Source organism: Patagioenas fasciata, chromosome Z (genome assembly GCF_037038585.1).
Source record: "Patagioenas fasciata isolate bPatFas1 chromosome Z, bPatFas1.hap1, whole genome shotgun sequence".
In the NCBI taxonomy this organism is placed as follows: Eukaryota; Metazoa; Chordata; class Aves; order Columbiformes; family Columbidae; genus Patagioenas; species Patagioenas fasciata.
Genome location: NC_092560.1, coordinates 76307627 through 76331146, shown reverse-complemented (window position 1 = coordinate 76331146; position 23520 = coordinate 76307627). Strand labels below are relative to the sequence as shown.

The following is a 23520-nucleotide window of genomic DNA, read 5'->3' as shown; positions in this document are numbered from 1 at the left end:
TTCCCATGGGCACCCATATGCGTGTCTGTGTCTCAATTCCAGCTCCAGCTTCGTCACTTGTGGCCTCTGCAGGAACTGCCCAGGTGCTAGGCTGGCCCAGCACTGCTTGCATCTCACCTGGTGCAACCTTACAGAACCATGGCCATGGCCTTAGCTGTGCCCATTGGCTGGCACAGGCAGCCTAATGGGGTGACCACCCACGGGTGAGCTGCCACTGGGCAGCCTGGGGGGCCAAGCATCCCCACAGCCTGGCTGGCACAGCTGGAGTTGGTGCTCAACCTGATCCAGCCCATGCTTGAGGGGTCTGGTGGGTACAGGGCACCTGTTTGCAACCCAGAAGCCCCAGAAACTGAGGCAATTCTGTGCTGGAGGCAAAGGTGAGGTGGGCTGTGAAACCTCAAGCACTAGAGCTGCTACCCCAGGGTGTCATGGGCTGTGCGGTTGTCCTGCACCCCCAAACTGTCCTCAGGCTGGGCACTGGAGCTTGGCGAGTATCACCATTTCATGCATACCACCCTTTACATCGGTTTGGTTCAGCAGTTTGTTGCCTTTAATAGATACACAGAGTGGCACAGCTGTGGTGGGAGTGCGGGGGGGAGCCCGGCAGTACCGATCCCCGCCCCCCCCGCGCTGAGGTAGAGGTGAGTGTTGCCCCACGCTCGCCTGCTTTGGCACCCAGGGGTGCGAGCGGGTGGGGAAGGTGCCCACCCGGCCCCAACGAGGTAGTTTGGAGCGCCCGGCGCGGTGTCCTCCATCTCCCTGCTCTCTGCCTGGGGACCCCGGCATCCGGGCTGTCTTTGGTGGTGGGGGCACTGCTGGGCTTCCCTGCCCTGGTCCCCACCAACAAACTCCTCCCAGTGCACAAGTTCCATCCCAATAAGCTCCACCCCCACTTAGCCCATCACATCTCACCCCCACCAGTCCCACTAATATCCCCAGTATTTATCCCCCCCAGGGTGGCCCACAGAGTTGAGGACCTGGGAGGTTGAGGTGCCACCACCCTGGGGTGGCCAGAGGGCACCCAGGACCCTGAGGGTGTCTCAGGGTGGTGGCAGCGAGTCCAAGCAGCGTGGGAGGGTGGTGTCGGGGTGTCTGCAGCGGGTAGGGGGTGCAGTATAGAGGGGATGCAGTGTATAAGGGCTACAGTTTTATAGGGACTGCAGTGTATAGGGACTGCAGTGTTTGCACTAGGGATGTGCATAGGGAATGCAGTGTATGGGGGATGCAGCATATGCATTGAGTTTCTATAAGGAATGCAGTATGCACAGAGATGTGTATAGGGGAGAATGTATGTAAGAGATGCAGTGTGTGCATTGAGTGTGGCAACGTGTTCGACACACTGTGTGCATTGAGGTGTGTATAGGGGCTGCAGTGCATGCACTGAGATGGGTATAGGGGTGACAGTGTGTGCATCGAGCTGTGTGTAGGGGCTGCAGTGTGTAGGGGACGCAGCATGCGGGGCCCGGGGTGCACCAGGCAGCAGGGCAGGCAGGAGCTGTATGGGGGGGCACCTGGGGGCAGCACCTGGGAAGGACAGTGTGTGGGGGGCAATATTTGTAGGGAAAGGGTCTCACACATGGGGATAAGGGACAAAAGGGGCCACATAGGTGCTCACAGCCTTGCAGACACAACGCAGTACTGCAGCAAGGGGCACCTTTGGGTGCCCCATCCCGCCTGATGGCCCAGCTGGGTTCCACAGCTCAGCCCCCCAGGCCCTGGATATCTGCATCTGCTTTCAGGGTGGGGGGACATCTCCCCTACGGTGACGTGCTGGTGGGAGTGTGGCTGTGTGATGGGGCTGGGAGCAGTGGGTTTGGGGCCGGCGCAGGGTTCGGACGGCTCTGGGTGCTCCCTCCACCAGGTGCCAGTGGGGCCGGGGGCCGGCGGGCAAACAGGACACCTGGGGAGCAAAAGCAAAGGGGTTAGGGCAAACCCAGGGCTGGGGCTCTGCTCACCTGCCCCCCAGGTGGGGCCTGGCACCCAGGCTGGTAAGTCTGGGACCAGCACCTCCGAGGGTTCCAGCCCCCCACATCACCTTTGGTGCCGCCCCCAGCCCAGCTGCCTGCCCCTGTGGTGGCCTGGGACCGTTTGGTTGGCTGCTGATTAAGCCCGCCGTTTCCAGCTCATTATATATTTAAGTCCTGAAGGAAAAACTATAAATTTTAATTGGGAGTATCTCAGTGAGGCACAAGATGAACTGTTTGGCCAGGTAGGTGCACATCAGCACCCTGAAGAAGCCTCTCCTCCAGCAAGACACCCCGACATTTTCCCTGCCTCCAATGCCACACTCTGCAAACAGGCAACCCCATAGCCAGCCAGAGATCCTCTGGGCACACCAGGATCGGGGCAACCCCAAATCCAAGCTCTACCTGCAGAAGGGCTCCGTGGTGAGGGATGACCTTAGGTGCCTTTTAGCACTTTTCAGCCCAAGTCCATCCGTCCGTCCATCCATCCATCCCCCACTTTGGACTGTCACTGCCAGGCTCTGCTGGGGCCCAATTTCCATTCTCACTGACCCCCTCCTCCTCCTGCCCCCACTCCCCAGGCCCCGCCACTTCATTACAATGGATTTTATAGTAAAGACATCAGATTGAAGGAAGGACTTGCTGGCCAGGCAGTGGCTATAAGTTATTGGATTTCCTGGCCGCAATTACACGGGCCAAGCGGCCCTTCTATTTACCTGTGTAGACAACTCCATTTATTTCTATTGACATGTTGATACTGCTAATGCCGTTGGTGGACAGGTTCAATGCGGTCTCCTGTCTGTCATCTGGGGAAAGGAAATACCGATATCAGCATGAAGAGAAACAGAAACAAGAACCTGCCCAAGAGAGAGATGAGGGGCTCCAGCCTCTCCAGGCATCCCTGCTCCTCTCCAGCTGCTGCTGCTCTCTCCTGGGGTGCCGGGGGATGGGGTGACCCAATATGAGGTGTTGCATCTCAATACCTCGGTTGGAGATCTTGACATTCATGGGGAACTGGGATGCCACAGCCAGGAGGTTGTGCTGCAGTGCGTGTTGCACCAGCCGCTGCTGCTCCTCCACTGTCAGGGCCACCTTCTTCTCCGGGGGCTCCCCCGTCTCCAGCTTTTCCCGTAGCTGCTCCAGCACTGCTGCCTGCGAGGCGGCTGCTGCTTGAGCCGCAGCGAGGTGGTGGCCAGCCAGTCCCACCGGGATAGCGATGCGCCCCGGCACCGCTGCCGCCAGCACGCCGTCCTCTGCAATGACCGGGAGAGCTCAGCGGGGCCCCCATCACCACCCCATGTCACCACCCCAGCTGGTTCCACCTTCATCTCACTAACAGAACAGGCCACCACCCCCAGCATCTGGGCTTGATCCTTCTCCAAAGCCAGGAGAAATTTCTCAGTCCCAGAGGGGGACTAAAATAAAATTGTTCCTGTTTTCCCCAAATAAAAACGGCAAAGCAGACAAGGAACATCCCTGCTGTTGAAGTGGTGTCCAACCCTGAGGAGAAATGCCTGCTGCAGGGCAGATGTGGTCTTCACCCACCTTTCTTAATAGTGTGCACTTGGCTGAGCTGGCTGCAGCTGTGTGTGGAGATGCTAAGAGCCGGCAGCGGCATTTTGGGGGAGCCCAGCAGTGTTGGGGTGCCAGCCGGTGAGTAGTTGAAGAGCGCTGTGCCGAAGGTCTGCCTCCGTCCCTCCCGCCGGTTGCTGTCGATGGCAGCTTGGAGCTCCCCAGGAGAGCTGAGCGCTCGCTTCTCACATTCATAGGGATACAGGTACTTCATGTATCTGCACGGGGAGAGAACCGGGATGAGACTCAGCACCATGTGCCTCCCAGGTAGCCCTGTACTGAGAGGGACTGAGGTGGGGATGGCACCTGGGAAGGGGCAGATCCCTCCATCCCACTTTGGGGCACCCAGGGTGGACACCCCCCACCCGCCGCCAAGGCTGGACACTCACTGCGTGCGGAGGGTGAAGGCAGCGCTGGTGATGGAGGTAGGTAGGTTGAGGCCTTTGGTGATCTCCCGCCAGATCTTCTTGTTGATGACTTCGACCAGGCCACCCTTGTCTGTCACCAGCCGGTAGAGCGTGTACAAGTCCAGCACTTGCTTGGCCATGATGGGGATGCGGTTCACGGGCGTCCCTTCCAAGGAGAGAAAGAGCACAGGGTAAGCCCACAAGGACCTTTACTCCCTGGGGACACACCTTGTCCCCATGGCCACTGGAGGTGCCAGCTGCCCCCAAAAGGGGAGATGCATCTCTCTGTGCCCAGGTGAGCAGCCAGGGTGCAGGTACAACCTCCACCATGCCCGTGAGTGGGGCAGACCCCACCATACTGGCACAGGGTGTCCATTGATGGAACTGTTGGTGGGGATGGTTATGCCGCCAGCTGGGATGTGAGGACGCAGTGGGATGGGCAAAGGGCCTCCTCCTGAGCCCCTTAAGAGAGTGTCTTTGCCTCACAACTCTTAGAGCTCCCTTTAGAGCATCTTCCTCCTAAATCTGTCAGAGCATCCTAGAAGGAATCTCTCCGTAAGCCCCTTTCAGAGACCCATAAAAAGACACCCCCCCTAAACTTTATAAAAAGGACTCACCCTGTAACACTCTCTGAAGTGGAACTCCCCCCATAACCCTTCTGGATGGACTCATCCTATAAGCTCCCAATGGAGACGTTCTCTCTCTTAAAAATCCCTCTCAGAGCCCCATGAAGAGGGACATCCCTATGAGTCCCCCTCATAGACACCCCGCCCCACAGATCCCCCCAGCAGCCCCTGACTGCTTAGAGGCCTTCAGTACCCCTCATCAAGAGATCTGACCCCAAATACCCTCAAATGCCCTCAGTAGAGACCCTGACCCCTGGTCCCTTAGCATCATCACCCCACTGAGGCCATGAGGTGAGGTGACATGGAGCCATCAGGACTCTGTGAGCCCAGCATGGACCAGCACAGTCCCCACAGCCACACACTTTGGTTATAACCCCCTCCCCACCCTTCCTGCACCCCTGATGGCCGCCACAGTCCTGCTGTGCCACACAATGTCTCAGGGCAATGGTCTGGGCAGCGGCTGCGGGCTGCAGCAGGGCAGTGGAGGGAAAAGCATCCCAACCCATCCTGTCCCATCCCACCCCGTATTTATTCCTCCTGCGGGGCAGTGGGGTGCTGGCAGTATCGGAAAGCCATCTATTTGGCTGCGGGAGGCTGTCATGGCTGTGCTTCTCCCCTCAAACAAAGCCGTCACTCACCGTCATCCTCCAGCATTCCTAATTTATGGCCCCGATATTGGCTCGGCTTCTTCACATAAGCCTGAAAAATGAGCTCTTTTTATTCCTTTACTGAGTTAATTTAACTTTTGTGTGTGTGTGTGTTGTTTGCTCAGTCAGGAAGGGGGAGAGGAGTTTATCCTCCTGGGAAAAAGGCAGAGATATCGACTTGATTTCCACCAGCGGCCCCTCATCAGCCCTGCCTGGGGGCTGCTGGCACTGGCCCCAACACCTCAAGGGGGGACAAATCAAGGGCTTCCTATCACCCCAACATGATAATGAGTTTGCAGGATCTCAGCCCTTGATTGATGGCTCATGGACTTATTTTATTTTTCCTTCCCCCCTCCCCAGCCGTGTCAGTTAATGAAAGAGGCTCATCATTAATCTCAGGGCTGCATGGTGCGGGCGGCTGGTGCCCGTCCCGCTGACAAAGAGACCTGTCTGCGTCCCTGCAGAGTGATGGCCCCAGCCCCGGCTGGGATGAGCAGCACAAAAGCCCAGGGAGGTGATGCAGCCATTGTGGTGCTGCAATTAGCTCCTTGATTGATTAATGGCCCCATGTTATCAGCAGGCCCTTCTCTTGATGGGGAACTGGGGGCCCTGTGGCCCCCCCCAGGGAGCAAAAGCAGCATTAGTCCCCCCTACAATCCAGCTCACCACTTTCGGGAGTGCCACGGAGGCTGGAGCACAGGGATGAGGTGCCTCACTGCCTGCACCCCATGTCTGATGGGGGTGATGCCATCACCCCCATCTCACCCCTGCTCCCCCAGACCCCTTCCAGCATTCACCCCCACCTGCCATTGGGCCTGTGTGTCCCTGCCACAGGGTCCCTGATGTCCCTCCTAGGGGGGCTGTCCCCAGCCCATATTTCAGCCTTGCTGATTTTCCACTTCACTGACAAATGCCCTGACAGACAGTGGGGGGGACACAGCCTCTTTCATTAGGGCTCACTTCAGAAGCATCAATCCCCTCTGGCCCACTGCCACCTCAGAGACACAGCCTGGGGGTCACAGCCCCTGTTTGTACACCCCTGGGTGCCCCAGCAGCACCCACACTGGCTCATGGGTGCTGATTCTCAGCAAGCTTCCCATGACCCCTGGGATGTTGTCACTGTCCCATGGCCCCTTTGTCTACTTTCTCTTTGCTATCCAACTCCAAAATCCCCCACTCCTCCAACAAGCGCATGCACACCCACAGCTGCACACCAATACCCGCACACTAACGCCCGCACACCTGCCTGCCCTCCCTGGGCAGATGCTACCAGTTCAGAGGAGGTGCAGAATGGAGGGGACAGGAGAAGGATGGCTGGACACGGAGAGGTGAGGAGCATCATGCACAAGGAAGCATTGAGCTCCCTCCCTCCTCCCTGCACCACCAGGCGCTTGCTTAATTAGCCCTGGCCCCAATGGCGAGGGAGTTAATTAGCTCTGGAGAGAGAGATAATGAAGCCGTGGAACAGCCCATGAATCTTGCAGCTGATGGATGCTGGGGGGCCAAGGCAGCACTGATGCTCCCACTCGCTCCCCACAGCCCCACACCAGGGCTCAGGGGGCCAGGGGGCACCCATGGCATGGTACCCAGCCCCCCAACCCAACTCCAGCCAGGCTTCGGTGTGAGCCCCACAGCCATACCAGCGCCCCATAGCACAACCTTGAGTGAAATGAGTTCATGGGGTCTCAGCCTGACCCAAAAGTCAACCACTGCTGCCCCACAAGTGAGTGGGTACCCCCACTACCCTTTCCACAGGCATAAGCCCCTTTCTGCCCACCCTCACCCCACGCACAGCCAGCCCCACTGCTCCTGCACCCCCCTCAGCCCTTCCTTGTTAATTAGCTCAGCATTAACCTCTGCCTGGGGTTTACTGGCTATTGAGCGGCATGTTCATTAATCCACATACCAGCAAAAGGCTCTAATTAATACAGCCGGCCACACGCCCGCACTCGCCAACTTTTAATTGTTGCAGGCCCGGCCAGGGAGGGCGAAGGTTAAAGCATTTATTGAGTCCCCAGGAGCCAGCTTGGCCCCCCATGCCGATTGCAAAGATTTCCGATGCGGCTGGGGCGGCTGGAGAGCCCTTAACCCCTGGGTGCCCAGTGCTGCCCGGATTGCTGACCCCACCTCCCGCAGCATCGTGGGCATCGTTAAGAGGTACCAGTAATGAGCATCCTCACCCAGCACTGCAAAAGGGAAGTCATAATGGGCATCGCTAATGGGCACAGCCAAGGGCATGCCCACCAGGCACGGCTGTATGTCCCTGCCAACAGGCACTGCTAATGGGCATCATTAACAGGTGTTGCCCGTGATTGTCTCCACTTCCCATGGGGCATTGCCAGTGGCCATCCCTGCTGGGCATCGCTAAAGGGCATCGCTAACAAGCATCAGCAACTGGCATCGGGCATCGACAACTGGCATCATTGACAACTGGCATCGCCACCAGCCCCAGCTCGGGGGAGCCCAGGGGAGCCCCTCCAGCCAGCAGGCAACACTTGAGGAGGGTCGGCTTGAGGCAATGGGGGCAAATGGGTGTGAGTTTACACATGTGCCTGTGCCTGTGTAGGAGATGGGGGTGGCAGGCACAGCAGGACCTTCTTAGGGGGCTTGTAGAGACCCATAGCAGCTCGGAGTCTGAGCGGACTACATCATGAGCCCCGCCAGACAGCTGAGGCAGGGGTACCAGCGGTGCCCACCCAAGCCACCCACCTTTACCTCTCTTCTGCATGAAGCTGAAGAGGTCATCCAGGAACTCCTTCCGTTTCGGGTCCTCGTCCAGTTCATAGAGCTAGGGGCAGAAGAGAGAGGGGTCAGTGCTGACAGCACATGTTTGTGCGTGAGGCAGAGAGGGCAGCGCTGGGGGCAGGACCCTGCCCGTGCCACGACCCAGCATCACCCCTGCCCTACCTGCCTGTTCTGCTGGCAATGAGACAATCTCCCTGCACCACGGACAGAATCCCTTGGTGCACCCTCCGTGCTGGCAGCACTGGGATCTATCTGTGCATGGGGCCTGGAGTGGGCTCCCCACACACCACTGACTATTTTGCACCCTCGCTGCAGAGATGCTGCATCTGTGCCTCGTGTTGCCCTGCCCCTCACCTCTCTAAATTAGAGGGATGACAATGTTTCAAACCAGGAAGATGATGACTATACAGATGGTGCAGCAGCAAATCCTGGGATCCTGAGCTGGTCCCTGGGACTGAGATACTCAGCCCTGCTCTGGCTCAGCAGCCTCCAGCACTGCGCACTGCTGGTGTTCAGCAGATCCCAGCGTGGGTACCACATCCTCTTCTGCAGGGACACACGTCCACCTGCACAGCGGAGATGCTGGTGCTGTCCTAGGGCAGGACGAGCTGGCAGGACCACAGTGCTGGTTGCTGGCAAGGGAGCTGCAAGTGACAGGGCTGCCCCACTCGACTGGGGTGGCAGGGCTATTGACTACCTGATAAGCATGGCTCAGTCTGTGTCACCTCAAGTTGAGGACTAATCAATGGCAGAGGACAGCTTGAGGCACCTCTGCAAAGGGAGATGTTCCCAAACCCTCTTCCCTCAGCTGAGCATGGTGACCCCAAAACCACCTTCCCTGGATGTGCATGTGGACTCCAAGTCCATCTTCCTCAGCTGCACACGGGGACCGGGGTGTGAACACAGCAGCGCTGTGTCCCTGCACGGCACAAGGACTTCCCACAGCGAGTGCGTGTGTGCAAATGCACAAGCACAAAACGGTGAGTGCAGTGCTGTGTGCACTGACATTGGTGCTCATCTGTCCCAGTAAGTTTGTGGCAGCACTGACACGTGTGCAACCCAGTGAGTGTGCACGTGGTTGCACAGATGCACACATACAGCTCTGTGGATACTTATGTGTGTTGGATGGATGTACCTCCGGACACACAGACACAATCCCCCAGGCTGAGCTGACAGACAGCACTGGGGCAGCAAGTGCTGCCCCTACACCAGGGACACGAAGCGCCAACTTCGTGTGAAAGCCAGGGCTTGCCTGATTCCAGCACAGCGCCTGGGTGACCATGACAAATTGGAGCCCGTCAGATCGATGGCCCAGCAGTAAAAGTCAGAGCACATGAAGGAAAAATTAGCACCAATCGAAGGCGCTATAGACACCAATTCCTCCCAGCGAGCCTGGTAAGAATTTAAAGCCATTGAAAAGAAACAAAACTCAGCAGTCCAGAATGGATTTCCAAAACATATACAAAGAAATGCAAGCTGGAAAACAAAGTCAGGCACAAAATAGAGTCGTTTAAAAAACAATTGTGCTGGAAAAGGCCGTTAAAAACCAATAGAAAGGGAGCGTCCCCCCTCCACACAGCACATCATTCACCGAGCAGATAAAGGGAGCTGGGCTGTGGGGAGGTGTCAGGCTGGGGGGACATGGAGATGGGGGATGCAGGGATGTGATGCGGACAGATGAATGCAGGGATATGGGGATGCAGGGATGCAGGGACATGGGAATGTAGGGATGTGGGGATGCAGGGACTTGGGGAACATGGAGATGTGGGGATGCAGGGATGTGATGCGGACACATGAATACAGGGATGTGGGGATGCAGGGATGTGGGGATGCAGGCACTTGGGGGACATGGAGATGTGGAAATGCAGGAATGGGGGCACATGGGGACACACAGTGATGCAGGGATGCTCCTACAGACACCCCATGGTCTCCATCACCAGATGGACACATCTAGCACAGTCCCCCATCTAAGCCACGAGTGCCAGCTGCCTGTCCCTTGTCTAACAGATGGGTGCTAACTGCCTATCCCTAACCTAGTCTATGGGTGCTGCTGCCTGTCTCTCACTGCACCCAGGGCTCTGATCCACTCCATAGTGCTCCACCCCTGCCCCTTCCTTGTCCTCGGGATGCCACTTGCCCACGTCATCCTTGCAAGCAGGGTGCTCAGGTGTCCCAACCCTTTGGTGCCAGTTCCTTGTCCCTCCCCTCCACCCTGCCCCACTCTGTGTCCCATTCCCATCACCTGAGCTTTCCCAGGAGCACCTCAAGACATCAATTACAGTACCAAAGTCAGGCTCAGAGCAGAGCTCCAAGAGACTGCTTTGATTTTTGCCCTGGGATGGCTGTGTACAATAGGATTTGCCTGCATTTCCCTGCCTGTCCCTGTCTGCAAGAGGGCTCCGACCCAAACTGCTCCACACAAAGCACATTTCCAGCCCCTGGTTCTCCTGGCTTGTCAAAGAAGGAGCAAATCCCCCCCCCGAAGGAGGCAACCACTACCCATCCCACAGCATGGCGAAGCCACCACATCGCCAGGGGTCAACCCAGTGGGTGGGCTTCTGCACCCATATCTCCATCAGGTCCCCGGGGGCCACTCGTGCTTCTCGTCCCACCACAGCAGGCAGGATCCCACCAGGCACATCCCACCACTGCCTCCAGTCTCTGAAACAGGTGCAGTCTCCAAGTGCCGGGATCTATTTTTTCATCATTTATTAACCTCTAACCTTTTATCTGTGGGGCCCCAAGATGCAAAAACACATTACATCAAACAGGGAGCAAAGGTCAGCTTTTAAGTGGAGACAAGAGTGGAACCAAGTAACAGAGGATGCACCAGGCATCCCATGAGATTTGGGGATGCTCAGGCCGGAGAAGAGGTGGGTTTGGGGGACTCTTGCTGATGAGGGGCAGGTTGGGTCCCAGCCAAGGCTGGAAGTGGGATCTAGGTGCCACAGGTTCACAGGCATGCCATGGGCAGTGGCCTGTTACAGCCTCCAGGCATGGAGGGACCCCTAGACACTCCCAGCTCTGAGAAAGGAACCAGCTCCATTCCCTACCCAGGGTTCCTGGTGCTGACCCTCACCCTTCTTCTGCAGGGTGGGCACCATGGTCCCCTCTGCCTTGTTTTGACTGTCTAAGTGACAGATCACAACCTGATGGGGTCATACACAAGCCCTATGGGGACATGCGCACCTCAGCTGGGTGTGCAGAACTCCACACAGGTTGACACAACCCCACATGGGTGTGCACAAGCCCACACAAGCATACACAACTCAACCCAGGCATATATAACCCTGTACGGGCTCAAACAAGCCCACATGAGTGTGCACAACCTTGCGCAGGAACACACAACCCCACATGAATGTGCACACACAACTCCATACAAGTGTGTGCACAACCCTCTACATGCATGCACATGCCCCCAGGGACACACACAAGATTGCATAGGCATGTACAACCTTTCACAAGCATGCACAGCCCTGCATCACTGTGCAGAACCTTGCAAGGGTGCACAGAACATCATGCAAGTGTGCACAGTCCTGTACATGCACATGCAATCCCCACAGGCACAAATCCCTACACAGGCACATACAACTGTGTCTGGATGTGCACAGCCTCCTACAAGCGGACACAACTCTGGGTCAGATGAGCATGCACAGACTTCTGTGGGTGCACACAACTCTGCATGAGAGTGCACAGCCCCACACATACGTACACAATCCTGCATGGGCATGTGCCCAGATGTGCATGCAGAACCCCGGATAGACATACACAACTTCATATGCTCACACCCAGGCCTGTATGGGCACACAAAACTTCAGACAAGCACTTACAACCCCAGACGGGCATGCACAAGCCCATACACAACCCTATACGTGCATGGACAACCTGACACAGACAAGCACAATCCCAGACTGGAAAACACAACCCCAGACAGGCGTGCACAGATCCACACTACACACACAACTCTAGACAGGTGTGCACAACCCCAGACGGACACACACAGTCGCTGTCTGGCACGCACATGTGGGCACGCACAACCCCAGACAAGCACAACCCACCGACAGACAACCCCACCCCGCAGGGGCACACACCACCCCAGAGCATCTCCCCACCGTGCACCTCTGAGCAGTCGGGCAGGCCTTGCCCAGGGGCAGTTGTGCAACACGAGCAGCGGCTCCTGCTTGCAGTGACCTATGAGCAAGGACCCTTTTAATCGTGTTTGTATTGATATAATTAGTAACTCATTTAACGCCATCGATGTAACTATATTCCTCTATAAACAGAAGTATTAAACTGTCAAGCCCCGGGATCAATATTCCGCCGATGCACAGTGCAGCGCAGCTCTGCCGACCTTGGGGATCCCGTCCATGGTGCTTCACCCCGCAAAAGTGGCGGCACCTCCAGCACTGCCCCACCTCCACCCAGCACCGCCGCTTGGGTGCTGATACAGGGCCAGAGCAGGGTTTCCTCATCTCCACCCCACCCTGGGTGCAGCTCCAAGGACCCTGCTCCCTCCCATTATCCCATTGCCATGACGACATCTTTATTCCTTAAGGGATGGGGATAACGGGGCTTGTTGGGCAGGTTAAAGGTCAACAGGTCAAACAAGGTTTATTAAAGGGACCCAAATAGACCTTGTGCCTCCCCCTGCCTCATCAACGTGGTTAAATAACATCGTTAGCACCTCTCACTAATCTGGGAGATGCTGGGGGGCTCACAGGGCTGGAGCCGGGGTCCCCAGCACCCCAATGTCCAGCAGATCCTAGACAGAGGAAGGTTGTGGTGATGTGCTAAGCCACCCCTCAGGTATCTCCAGGCTCCTCTGCCCCAGCCAGCTCCCCCTCACACCCCCCCAGGTGCTGCTGCCAAGGGAAGTGATCACAGCAGGACCCCCCGCCGCCCCTGCTCAGCTGCCACCTCCTGCTGGCAGCCAGGGCTCAGATCAGCAACCAGGATTTAATCCACTTAATACAAGTCACATCGATCCCGGACCCTGCTCAGTTCCCCCCCGCCTCGCATCCCCCCCGCCAACCCCGAGCCGCTTAATATGCACCACATTGATTAGCACACTGCTAATTTTTCCATCTGGCTGCTGTGCACGCAGGGAACTCAGGCAAGGCTCGTCCCTGTGCATCCCCCAAGCTTCCTGAGGTGCAGCTGCATGCCGTGGGAGGCCAACTGCTGCCTGGCTATTTTGGGGTTCCTGCACCTCTCCAAAGTATCACTGGCACTTCTGAGCTGGAAGTCCCTAGCTTCTTCCCCAGGGAGACAGTGCAAGGTCAGGTACCTGGACACCATGTCCTCCTGACCCAGTGTCCTGATGGGATGGCAGGATGGGAAAGCCATCGGTGCCTCAGTTTACCCCGCAGGCTTGCAACCACAGGAAATGGCTATTCCAGGTTGATGCACAGCCCCACGCCCCCCTGCGTGCAAGGATCCCAAAACTGGCCATGGCCAGAGCCCCCCAGTGCTTCCCCAGCCATGGGCCACAATGTAAAGGCGCTGAGGGCTCATGGGTCCCCTCCCCGTCCCCCTTACTGGAGGTTGGGGTCAGCTCACTCCCCGCTGGGCACAAACCACCCCCTGACCTTGTGAGCCACTGCTCGCCTCCACCACCAGCCATTAATAAGTTAATGGTTACGGGATGGCTTTGCCTGGACGCCAGCTACATTCGAAAGCACTGCCAGCTCTTAGGGGGCTGCTGCTCCCCTGACCCTAAAGCCCCAATGGGTGTTGGGGTTCTCCCTTGCCTCAACATTTGCAGCCTCAGCGGTCACCCCACCGGTGCAGCTGGACACCCCCATTCACAGCCCTCTCCCAGCGCTGCAGCTCCCCCCTCAACGTCTTTCATCATGCTTAATATTTAACGGTGTTTTATAGAGCAGCAGGTTTAATCAGCGCTGATAATGCGGCGGATCCGGCAGGTCATTAAAATCCCCCCCTCCCCTCTGTGGCGGGCGCCGTCACTCCCAGGAGAGCTGCCTGCTACAAACATTAACCTGGCTTTGCGCAAGGTGAGGGACTGTTTGCTGGCAGCGCTGGCCTTGGGACAGCAGCCCCCTGCCCATAGCCCAGCTCTTGGGGTGAAAGGGGGGGGGTCTCACACAGTTCCCAGCTGCCTCCTCAATGGGTTTTGCAGGAAGGGAAACTGAGGCACAGGGTGCCAGCATGGCTCACCCAAGGGTTGAAGCCACATGTCTGGAGGCCACCACAGGGACTGTTCACAGCGGTATCCCACCGTCCTATATCCGTCTGTCTGGGGGCTGTGGCACGAGGGGTGGTCCCAGCTCTCAGCGAGCGCGCTCCCCCACGCCCGGCCCCTTGTTACTTGTTCACGGCTGAACAGGCAGGGAGTCAATGAGGGGATTTGTTCAGGTTAACCTCTCTGACCCTCCGGCACTTGCCATGCTGCCACCTCCCCCTCTATCCTTGCTTTCCTCTCCATCCCTGCCTCCCCCTCCATCCTTGCCCCCTCCTCCATCCCTTCTGGGGTTGCCAGAGCCAGGGTACCCCCCTCCAGTTCCAGAACCACCCCAGGTGTCCCCCGAGGAACATGCAGGTGTACACCCGCTATATGTGCCTAGGTGTGCACACGAGGTATGTGCTTGCACACCGGGGCTTTGCTCATGCACATACACACAGGACAAGGCGAGTATACGGGAGCACACCTAAGGGGCTGTGCACATGCCTGGGATGAGTATTGGGTGCTCGGTGACCATCTTGTGCATCGCTGGCCCCATCCCCTTCCTCTGGCTGCTTTGAAGGGACAATGGGGCAGGAAGCAGCCTCACCAACATGGGCATCCTGGGTGTGTGCTCTGTGCCTCAGGTGACAGGTGTCCACAGCTGCCACATACAGAACCCACCACACTCACTCTGTGCATGCTCTCACACCCAGTGCATCCCTACCTGCACACAGACACAGCCCCTGGCTTGCTCTGCACATGCACACGTTGTGTGCCTGCTCTCCTTATGCACACTAACCCCCAGGCACGTTCTCCTGGGGCAAACAGCCCCCTTGTGCATGCTCACAGCTCCTATACACACTTTCCCTCTGCAGACACAGCCCCTCCGTGCATGCTCATGCGTCTGCTACACATTTGTCCTGTGCACACACGCTCCCTGTGCACATTCATCCATCACCTTTACACACTCACACACCCCCTATGCCCACTCTCCTTTTGCACACACATTCTGTGTACACTCAAACATCTCCTGTATACTCTCCCTGTGCACACATACACACCTGATGTGCATGCTCAGACATCTCCTATGCATTCCCTCTGTGCACACTTTCTCTGCACGCACACCCCCCTTGTGCATGCTCATACATTTCCCTACTCATTCTCACCCTGGTGCATGCTCACTCACCACCTATAGACACTGTCCCTGGTGCACATTGACCCCCAAGCACACCTGAGCTCACTCCCACGCCCCACACAGCTGCAAACCCCCATGGGCAGCCTGTGGGAACAGATCGCCTCTCCCCACCACAGGTCTGCCCATCCTGCTGCCTGCATAGGGGATTTACCTCCATTATTAACGCAGTGAGTGGATTAGCAAGAAGGCGCAAGTCACCAAGGGGTTATATCCCCCCCCCAAACTCCCTACTCACATAGAATTCTGGGGTGGGCGCTCCTGCTGGCACTCCTCTCCCACCTGCAGTACCTTTATTCTCACATTTTTGATTAGTTTTTACACCTCTTCTTTGGAGTCCCTGATCCCAAGCCCTTGGGACTACCCAGTCAGGAGATGGTGTCACGGCAGCCACCAAGGCTCTCAGCATCCCTCAGACTGCAATAGGGCTGGGAGCAGGGGGCTGGCACCCACCAGGACTGCTCAGCACTGTGGGCTTGGGCAAGGGGCACAGGGGTGGTCATGGACGGCGGCTCAGCCCTCAAGTCCTGCCTCGAACACCCATGGGTCCACATGGTTCTGTATGTGGAGACACTGGGTCACACATGTGCCAGAGGGCCCATGCACACTAGGACACTACATGCATCCCTATAGATACACACGGATGTGTTCAGACACGTGGGCACACATACACATGTGGGCACACACATGGTCCTGTACACACATATGGGTCCATACACAATTTGGCCACATCCATACACACCTGTGCACTTGTACAAGTCCATATACACCCATCAGCACCCCGAGGGGTACACACACGCATTTGGGCACTTATGTGGGTCCATACACACACACGGGATCTTTCAGGGATACCCACACATGTGTATACTAAGACGGGTACACACACACCCATCAGCACTCACATGGGTTGAGATACACACTGGCACACACCTGTGCTTACATGGACATCTATATGGATCCATACACTCATGTTGGTCTACATGCACGCACATGAGCAGAACACTCCCAGCCGTACCCCAGCAGCTCCTCGCTCCTGCCCTGTGCCCCCAAACTCATGCCGGAGCTGCTGCTGTCAGAGATGAGCATGCCGACCCTTGCTGCTGCCACCTCTCCGCTGCAGGTGGTCCCAGCCCCAGGGCAGAGCTCTGCCTGCAGGTTTGCCTTTCAGGAGCTTACAGGCAGCCACGGCCAGGAGCGAACACCACATCCATCCATCCATTCTGCACCCCCCTTCCTACAGTGTAACCAGAGACCCTCTAATTTAGCACTGCGAGCCCTGCGGCTGTTGTTGCTGCACCTGGGTTAAAGATGTGCAGGAGGTGGAGGGGGGCAGGGGCAAGGAGATCACCTCCTCCTAACTAGGGTTCCCTCCTGAGCCACCCCCACCCCCTGGCACACAGTGACAAGACAGCAGGAGAAAGTTGTGGTGGTGCAGGCAGGAGGGCAAGCATCGCAGTCCCTTCCGCCCCATTTTGGGATGACTCCAAGGCATGGGGTGCAGGTCCATGGCACAAGGAGGGTTGCAGCCAACCTGAAGCACTTTCCTCCAGACTTTGAGATGCCAGTGCATGCATTCATGCCCAGCGAGCCCCCTCAGATGCATAGAAAGGGCAGGCAGGTGCAAGAAGCAACGGCTGGCAGCAGGGACAGACAGGGCAGGAGCAGCACCATGGCTGCAGGAGGAACAGCCATGCTGAGGATGGCTGAGGACGATGACAAACAGCTGCTAGCAAAGCCAGCCATCCCCCAATTAACCACTGATGCTACCAGACACATGAGAGCTCCGCAAGGGTTGTCTGGGGCTGACACCTCCCTCAGCTGCTCCTGGGCTGGGAGGAAGGAGCTTTGGGGGGGTCCTGATCACCCCAACCACAACCGAACAGATCTGAACAAGCCAGTGGGACCAGCAAACACTCTGCTGCCAGAAGGCTGGGCACAAGACCCAGGTGTTTGAGTCCCTCCTTCCTGGAGCCTTCCTGCGGTGCCACCTCTGGGAAGAGCCAGGGGATAGAGAAGGAAGCCCCATGTCCTGGTGCTGCTCTTCCATTAGCTGGAAGAAACCATGACACCTGTCCCCACATATATGCATGGCTTGTTTGGGGGAAAGCTGGAAACCTGAGGCTAAGCTGGCACCAGCAATATCAGGCTCTTCCCTGTGCCCTCTAAGCCAAATGAGTGACGCAGCATTTCAGCATCACAACTTGGTGATGTCCCCATCCCCAGGGAAGGGAGGGCTCAAGGGCAGCATACAGTCAGACCCTGTTTGGTGCCCCCCATGCCAGGGCTGGGTCCCCCTTGCAGTACTGGGTTCGGGAGACCTCCCAGACCTTTGCTCAGGTCTCTACCCATGTGTCCTTATCAAGTGTACATACACGGGCGCCGGGGGCTGATGCAAGAGGCAGGGGTGAGGGGGTCTCACAACCTCGTAACATCAGAGCAGCCCTTCCAGATCACAGCAAAGGTCCCGCCAGCCCCCCCAAACTGGTGCCTCAGGAAATATATATAACCAGAGCAAATACATGGGATGATTCCCCAAAATGCTTCCCTGGGCGAAGCAGCATTTACCTGTTAACCCTCAATGGGCTTCTCCACTGCAGCCTCAAGCTCTGCTCCCATTCTTCGCACCACTGCCCTGCATGGCAAACCCGCTGCCACCCCACCCCCATCCGGGCTCTCTCCTTGCTACGGAAAGCCTGGGGAGTGGATCCTTGCCCACCCTCCTCAAACCATCTTGGATTTGGGGGTCTCCATTCACTTAGCTGTCCCTTCCACCCTGGAGGATGACAGCAAGGACAGAGACTCCATGACCCATGCTGGCTGATGCCAGTGGTCCCGCACTGGGATGGGGGGAGCTTTGAGAAGGGGGTCCCGGTGAGAGACAGAGCCCCAGCTCCCCCAGGGTCTCTTCCTCACTCCAGAACCCTGACTGCCAGTTCCCAGACAGCTTGCGAGCAGGCACATGCCACCTTCCATGCCTCACAGGATCACAGCCCATCCCCTAGAAAACCTCCGAAAGCAGGAGCATGGCCACCCTCCCCACTCAGCCTTTGCAGAGAGCAGAAAACCTGTTTTCCAGGCTGAGCAAGGCACAGCCCTGCAGCCTGGGGAGGGACCAGGGGGCAGGGGGGACTTATCACTCCCAAGCAGGGGTATGTCCCCTCCCATGTAGGGGCACGTCCTCTCCCGGATGATCCCTGGGGAAGGACAGGAGTGACAACCAGCCTGCAGACCCCAATACAAGCCAGCACTGCAACCTGCCCCAATGTTGGTCCCAGAAACTCCTTTCTCTTCTCCCTGTCTTGTCCCTTATGAGGCAAAGGGTCCTCTTGTCCCTGTGTATGCAGGGGGCACTGAACATAAGGGACATCCTCCTGTCACCTAGGCTGGCTGGGACATGCTACCAGGTGGAAAACACACATGTGGGTCTCTAGAGTAGGGACTCATGGCCTTTACAGTCAGGGTTGGAGAAAAAAGACAGCAAGCAAGCAAGGAGCCAGCTCTCGCCCTGGGAACTGGTGGCAGGATTTATCCCCTCACACCGACGTCCCCTGCCATCCATCCCGAGTATTCCCACCATGCTACGGGCTTTGCTCTTGCCCTGCATGCAGAACACGGGCAGCCGTGGCCAGGGCAGGGCGTGAGTCTGAGGGACAAGAAATGCCAGGGATGCTTTCTCTGTGTAAAGCCTCCCCAGGCCCGGGAGGGAGGAGCTGCTTCCTACCTCCCAGCTGGCGCCGGGAACCGGACAGTCAGCCTTTTTCTGCACAGCAGGGTGTAACGTAACACTTCCCGGACAAGCTACTTGGCCTATGCAGGGCACCCACCCCAAACATCCCCAGGTTGATTTCCAGGCAGCAGCAGGTGCTGGCAGCCTCCCCAAGCACGGCTGTGGAGCATGTGCTGCCTGCACTCTACCTGTACCCATATGTGCCGCCCTACAGCAGCGTGCCTAGGTGGGTGAGCCCTGGACCCTCTGAATAACACCACACTGTGCAATCTCAAAACAAGAAAGGCAGAAGCATGGCCCCACAACTCCCAAAAGTCGAGTCCCTGCTGCTGTCCTCATCACCTCCTGCCTGCGCCACTGTGGCTGAGACAGTATATCCTCTCATCCTACCATCCCCTAAGCAGTGGCATCCCAAAAAGCCACATGCCATCTGCATGGAGACAGCTCTGCTTGCTCCATCCCCTTGTTGCATCCTCCCTGTCACACACACAGCCATCAACATCACCCCTCTCTTGCCCTGAGATGAAGCTGAACACACAGGGAGTGCAAACCTGACCTGGCACCATGCAATTCGCACTCATATCCACACTCACACCTGTGCACAGTGAAGCACCCACCACATGTGAACCAGGACTTGTGCAACCCAGCAGGGACAGGATCCATGCACTGGCGCACATTATTAAATACAGAGAGGCCTTCCTCCAGCTTACATACAAGTCCCAGGAGCCCCATCCCTGTGCCAGATCTCTGTGACACAGGGATCTCCCCTATGCCTGTCAGGAGTGAGGTGACAGGGTCAACGCACTGCTCCGTCCAGACAGTGTAGGAAATCAATGAGTGGCATTGACTAGCAGTAATATGCGCTGGCCCTCGTAGAGAGATGAAGGAGCTCAGCTCCGCAGCCTGCTGGCTCCTTGGGGTGACCACGCACCGGAGCCCTTGCTCTTTTCTGCCTCTGCAAAACTTCCATGGACAGGGGTCACCCCATTTTGCCCATCATGGAAAGCACCAGGGATGGAGCATGCACGGCTCATGGTGGGCACAGAGAGGTGCTCGGACCATGGGCACCCTGTCATGCTGCAGGTCCTGGGGACAGGCATAAGGAACATGGAGGAATTGGAGGACATGAAGCAAGAGTAGGATAGGACTTGGTGGCAGGGAGATATGGAGCACATGAGGATACCTGTTGGGGTGGGACAGGGGTCAGGGAGAGGGGCAAGTAAGGACCCATTTAGGGCAGGATGGGGCTTTGGGACAGGGTCGCTGGTTTGCACTGACTGTACTTGCCTGGGATGCAGTTTGGGGCCAATGCAGGGGGAGTGGGGGTTTCCCATTTAGGGTGGCATGGCGATAATGTCTGCGGTAATGAGGGTACTGGGAATGGCAGCTTGGGATGGGACTGAGATGGTGCCTGGGGCAGTGGTGTTGCCCACTTCAGGTGGGATGCAGATAGGGTCTGGGGGCATTGGAAGACATAAGTGGCATCCATTCAGGTAGGGCTGAACCCCGAGTTTCGGAGCTGTTGGGGGACACCGGGGATGCCTGCCTGGAGGAGCCAGTACTGGTGCCAGTGCACCGGTGCGGCAGATCCTTCCTACCTGCTTGAACTGCTCCTCGTATGTCCACTCGTGGTGCGGGGGGGGCGGCGGGTCGTGGAGCACCCCTTCTTCCTCCTCCTCATCCTCCTCCTCGTCTTCCTCTTCCTCCTCTTCCTCCTCCTCCTCCCCTGCGGCGGGCGGCGGCCGCGGGCTGGGGGCCGGGCGGCGGCGGGGAGCGGCGGACGGCGGCTCGGGGTCGGGGCCGGGCTCGGCCGGGGGCCGTCGGGGAGCGCCGTCGGGCCCGCGGGCCAGGCGGGCCGCCTGCTGCCGCTGCAGGCTCTCCATCACCGCCGCCAAGCGCAGTCCCCCCGCCGCCCCCGGCCCCCGCGGCGGGGCAGCCGGCTGCGGGCACAGGGCACGGCCTCAGCGCCGCCGCCGGAGGAGGAGGGAAGGGAGGAAGCACCCCCCACCACACCCGCTCTTCCCCCTGCTCCCGGGGGCCCTGCCCAAAAGTTGGGCGCGGAGTTGCCGCCGCACCGGTCGCGGCACCCGGGACCACCCGGCACCTTCCCCACTCCCGCCCGGCGCCCTGCCCCACGGGGGACCTGGCCTTCCGGGACCTCATCCCCGCCACTACGCGATACTCCCTCCCTGCTCCCACCGGGGGCAGGTCCGACCCGAGACCCCCGTCGCTGTCTTGCGAGAAGCTCCCCTCCTCGGTCCTCTGGCGACCCGTGTCCTGCTGGGACACCCCCTCCCCGGTCCCACCGGGGATGGCGTGTAACCGGGGACCCCCTCCACGGTCCCACTAGAGACCTCCGCCCCGACGGTCCCACCGAGAACCGTCTTCTTTCAAGCGCCCCCCACTCCCGCCCCCGGCGGGATCCCCGTTTCGGAACCGCCGGAGAGCCCCTCTCGGTCCCACCGGGCGCCTTGTCCTCCCGGGATCCTCCTCCCGTTCCCGCCGGGGACCCCCATCCCGCTCCCTGTCTGACCGGGGGTGCTCCCACCCCGCTCCCACCGTGCACCCCCGCGCTACCGGGGCCGCTCCGTTCCGTCCCGTCGCGATGCGGCCGCGCCGGCCCTCACCAGGGCAGGTTTGGCCGCCAGGCTGGGGTTTTCCACCATGCCGTCGGCTCCGAGCGCCGCCCGGGGCTCGCCCCGCCGTCCCGGGGGGCACGGCCGGCTGCTCCGCCCGGTCCCGGCCCGCCGCTTACATGGCGCCGCGCCCGCCGATATTTCTTTTATTCCGCAGCAGATGAGGGTGGGTGGGATTTTTTCCCTCTTTTCTTTCTTTCTCTGTTTCTTCTTTTTTTTTTTTTTTTTTTTTTGCAACAAGTGGCAGACAGGCAGCAACACCCCTCCCCGCTCCCATTTGCTAGCGCACGTCAAGGGAGTCATACGGGGAGGGCAGGGCTTGCGGCAGCCCCGGGGGAGCGCCCCGGGACCGGCCCGGCGAGAGCCGGCCCGGGGCGGCCCTGAGCGGGGCCGAGGGAGGGGATGGGGCTGGGGGCGCAGAGGGCTGGGCGGGCCGAGTGTGTGTGTCCGGGGGCAGCGAGTGCATTCATGGGGGCGCTGGGAAAGGGGGGGTGCATAGGAGGGATGTGCAAGGGGTCTGTACACCCGTGCAAGTGGATCCTGCACTCATTGCTCACATAGACAGAGGGTCTGTGCATGTAGAGATAACCTGCGTGTGCTGGCCGAAGGTAGTGCATTGCATGTGTGCATTTGAGCAGTCGATCTGTTCTTGGATCCGCACACTGGGTGAGCTGAGCGTGCACCGCATGTGTGCGTGCAGGGTGTCTGAGCACGTATACATCTGTGCACACCGGGAGAGGTGAGCGCATTGCATATGTGTGTGTGGGACAGCCTTTGCACACCCACCAGGGGTATGCCCTATATGTGTGTGTGCATTCAAGGTGTGTGTAACGCCCTGGGTGAGTGGAGGATGTGCATACATTGCACAAAGCTGTTTGCATAGACAAGTATACATACAGCCGTGTGCTTTGTCAGAGGGGCTGAGTGTCCGCAGCATGAGCACAAACGTGTGTATGCTGTTTGGGACAACAGTAAGTGCTTATATGCGTACACCGGGAGCTGAGCGTGTGTGTTTTGTGTGCTCACCTGTAGGTGTGTGCCATCTGTGTTGGGACAGGTGGGCGTATGGGCTGTATTCACAGGCAGGTGTGTGCACACACGTGTGTTTAGGGGAAGTGAGTGTGTATACCCACACTGTCGATTGATCTGCAGCTGGGAAAGGGGCGTTTTGGGTGAGCTCCAGGCGCTGAGCGCTCACCTGCATCTGCAAGGGCTGAGGGATCACCACAGCACACCGCAAACTGAAGCCTGAGACTTGGCCACACACTGGGGCTACCAAGGAGACCCCAAACAGGCTCCCAGAGCCCCAGCCCAGCATGAGCAGGATAAGGCCATGCATCTCCTTTGTCACTGGAGGGACTCAGTGCTGCTGGCTTGCACTGTGTCCCCTCTTGGAACAGGATGAACTGAGGTACTGGGCTGAGCATGCAGCACTCTGTCCCACTGCTGCACCCACAGCACCTCACTGACCCGGGACACCCAGACCCCATGGGGAAGCACAGGGCTTCACCCACCAGCAGCATTTCCGTGCTGTCCCCACACACAACCCTCACCTGCCTGCCTGCCAATTTTTTCCTGACCCCTTTTACTATGGAGTCAACTTTGGCAGGAGGCAAAGGAGATGCTTGTGCTTCCCTGAGCTTTTTGGCTGGGGCAGCTGCAGGACTTGCATGGGTCTCTGGGGGATGAGCAGCATCATCACTCCCCACAACAATGGGGCACAAGGGACAATAGCTTTGGCCCCATCCCGCAGCCACAGTAGCTTGTCACTGAGACCTCATGCTGCTGCGCTAGGTATTGGTGGTATGGGGTGACAGAAG

The 23520-nt window shown here is 58.3% G+C and overlaps 1 protein-coding gene across 2 annotated transcripts; it reads right to left on the bottom strand.

Annotated features, from left to right (window-relative positions):
- Positions 1-527: 527 nt before the first annotated feature.
- On the bottom strand, positions 528-22030 carry ARID3C (AT-rich interaction domain 3C). 2 transcript variants are annotated; one of them, XM_071802376.1, is made up of 8 exons: positions 21692-22030; positions 20663-21004; positions 7926-8004; positions 3926-4109; positions 3510-3754; positions 2948-3217; positions 2681-2770; positions 528-1900 (listed from the first exon to the last, which is right to left on the bottom strand). In XM_071802376.1, the coding sequence occupies exons 1-8, from the start codon at positions 22001-22003 to the stop codon at positions 1758-1760; spliced, it is 1665 nt and encodes a 554-aa protein (XP_071658477.1). In that variant the 5' UTR covers positions 22004-22030; the 3' UTR covers positions 528-1757. The 2 variants fall into 2 exon arrangements, with proteins under 2 accessions (XP_071658477.1, XP_065717103.2); XM_065861031.2 differs by having other exon boundaries at positions 7932-8004; positions 21692-22026.
- Between the last annotated feature and the right edge of the window lie 1490 nt (positions 22031-23520).

What these genes read in the sequence shown, in the direction of transcription:
- ARID3C (XM_071802376.1), bottom strand. Translation starts at nt 22,003, where the DNA reads ATGACTCCCTTGACGTGCGCTAGCAAATGGGAGCGGGGAGGGGTGTTG. An exon ending in TGGCGGCCAAACCTGCCCTG is followed by an intron (nt 21,005 to 21,691) that starts GTGAGGGCCGGC and finishes CTGTGCCCGCAG; the next exon opens with CCGGCTGCCCCGCCGCGGGG. An exon ending in CATGCAGAAGAGAGGTAAAG is followed by an intron (nt 4,110 to 7,925) that starts GTGGGTGGCTTG and finishes TCTCCTTGGAAG; the next exon opens with GGACGCCCGTGAACCGCATC.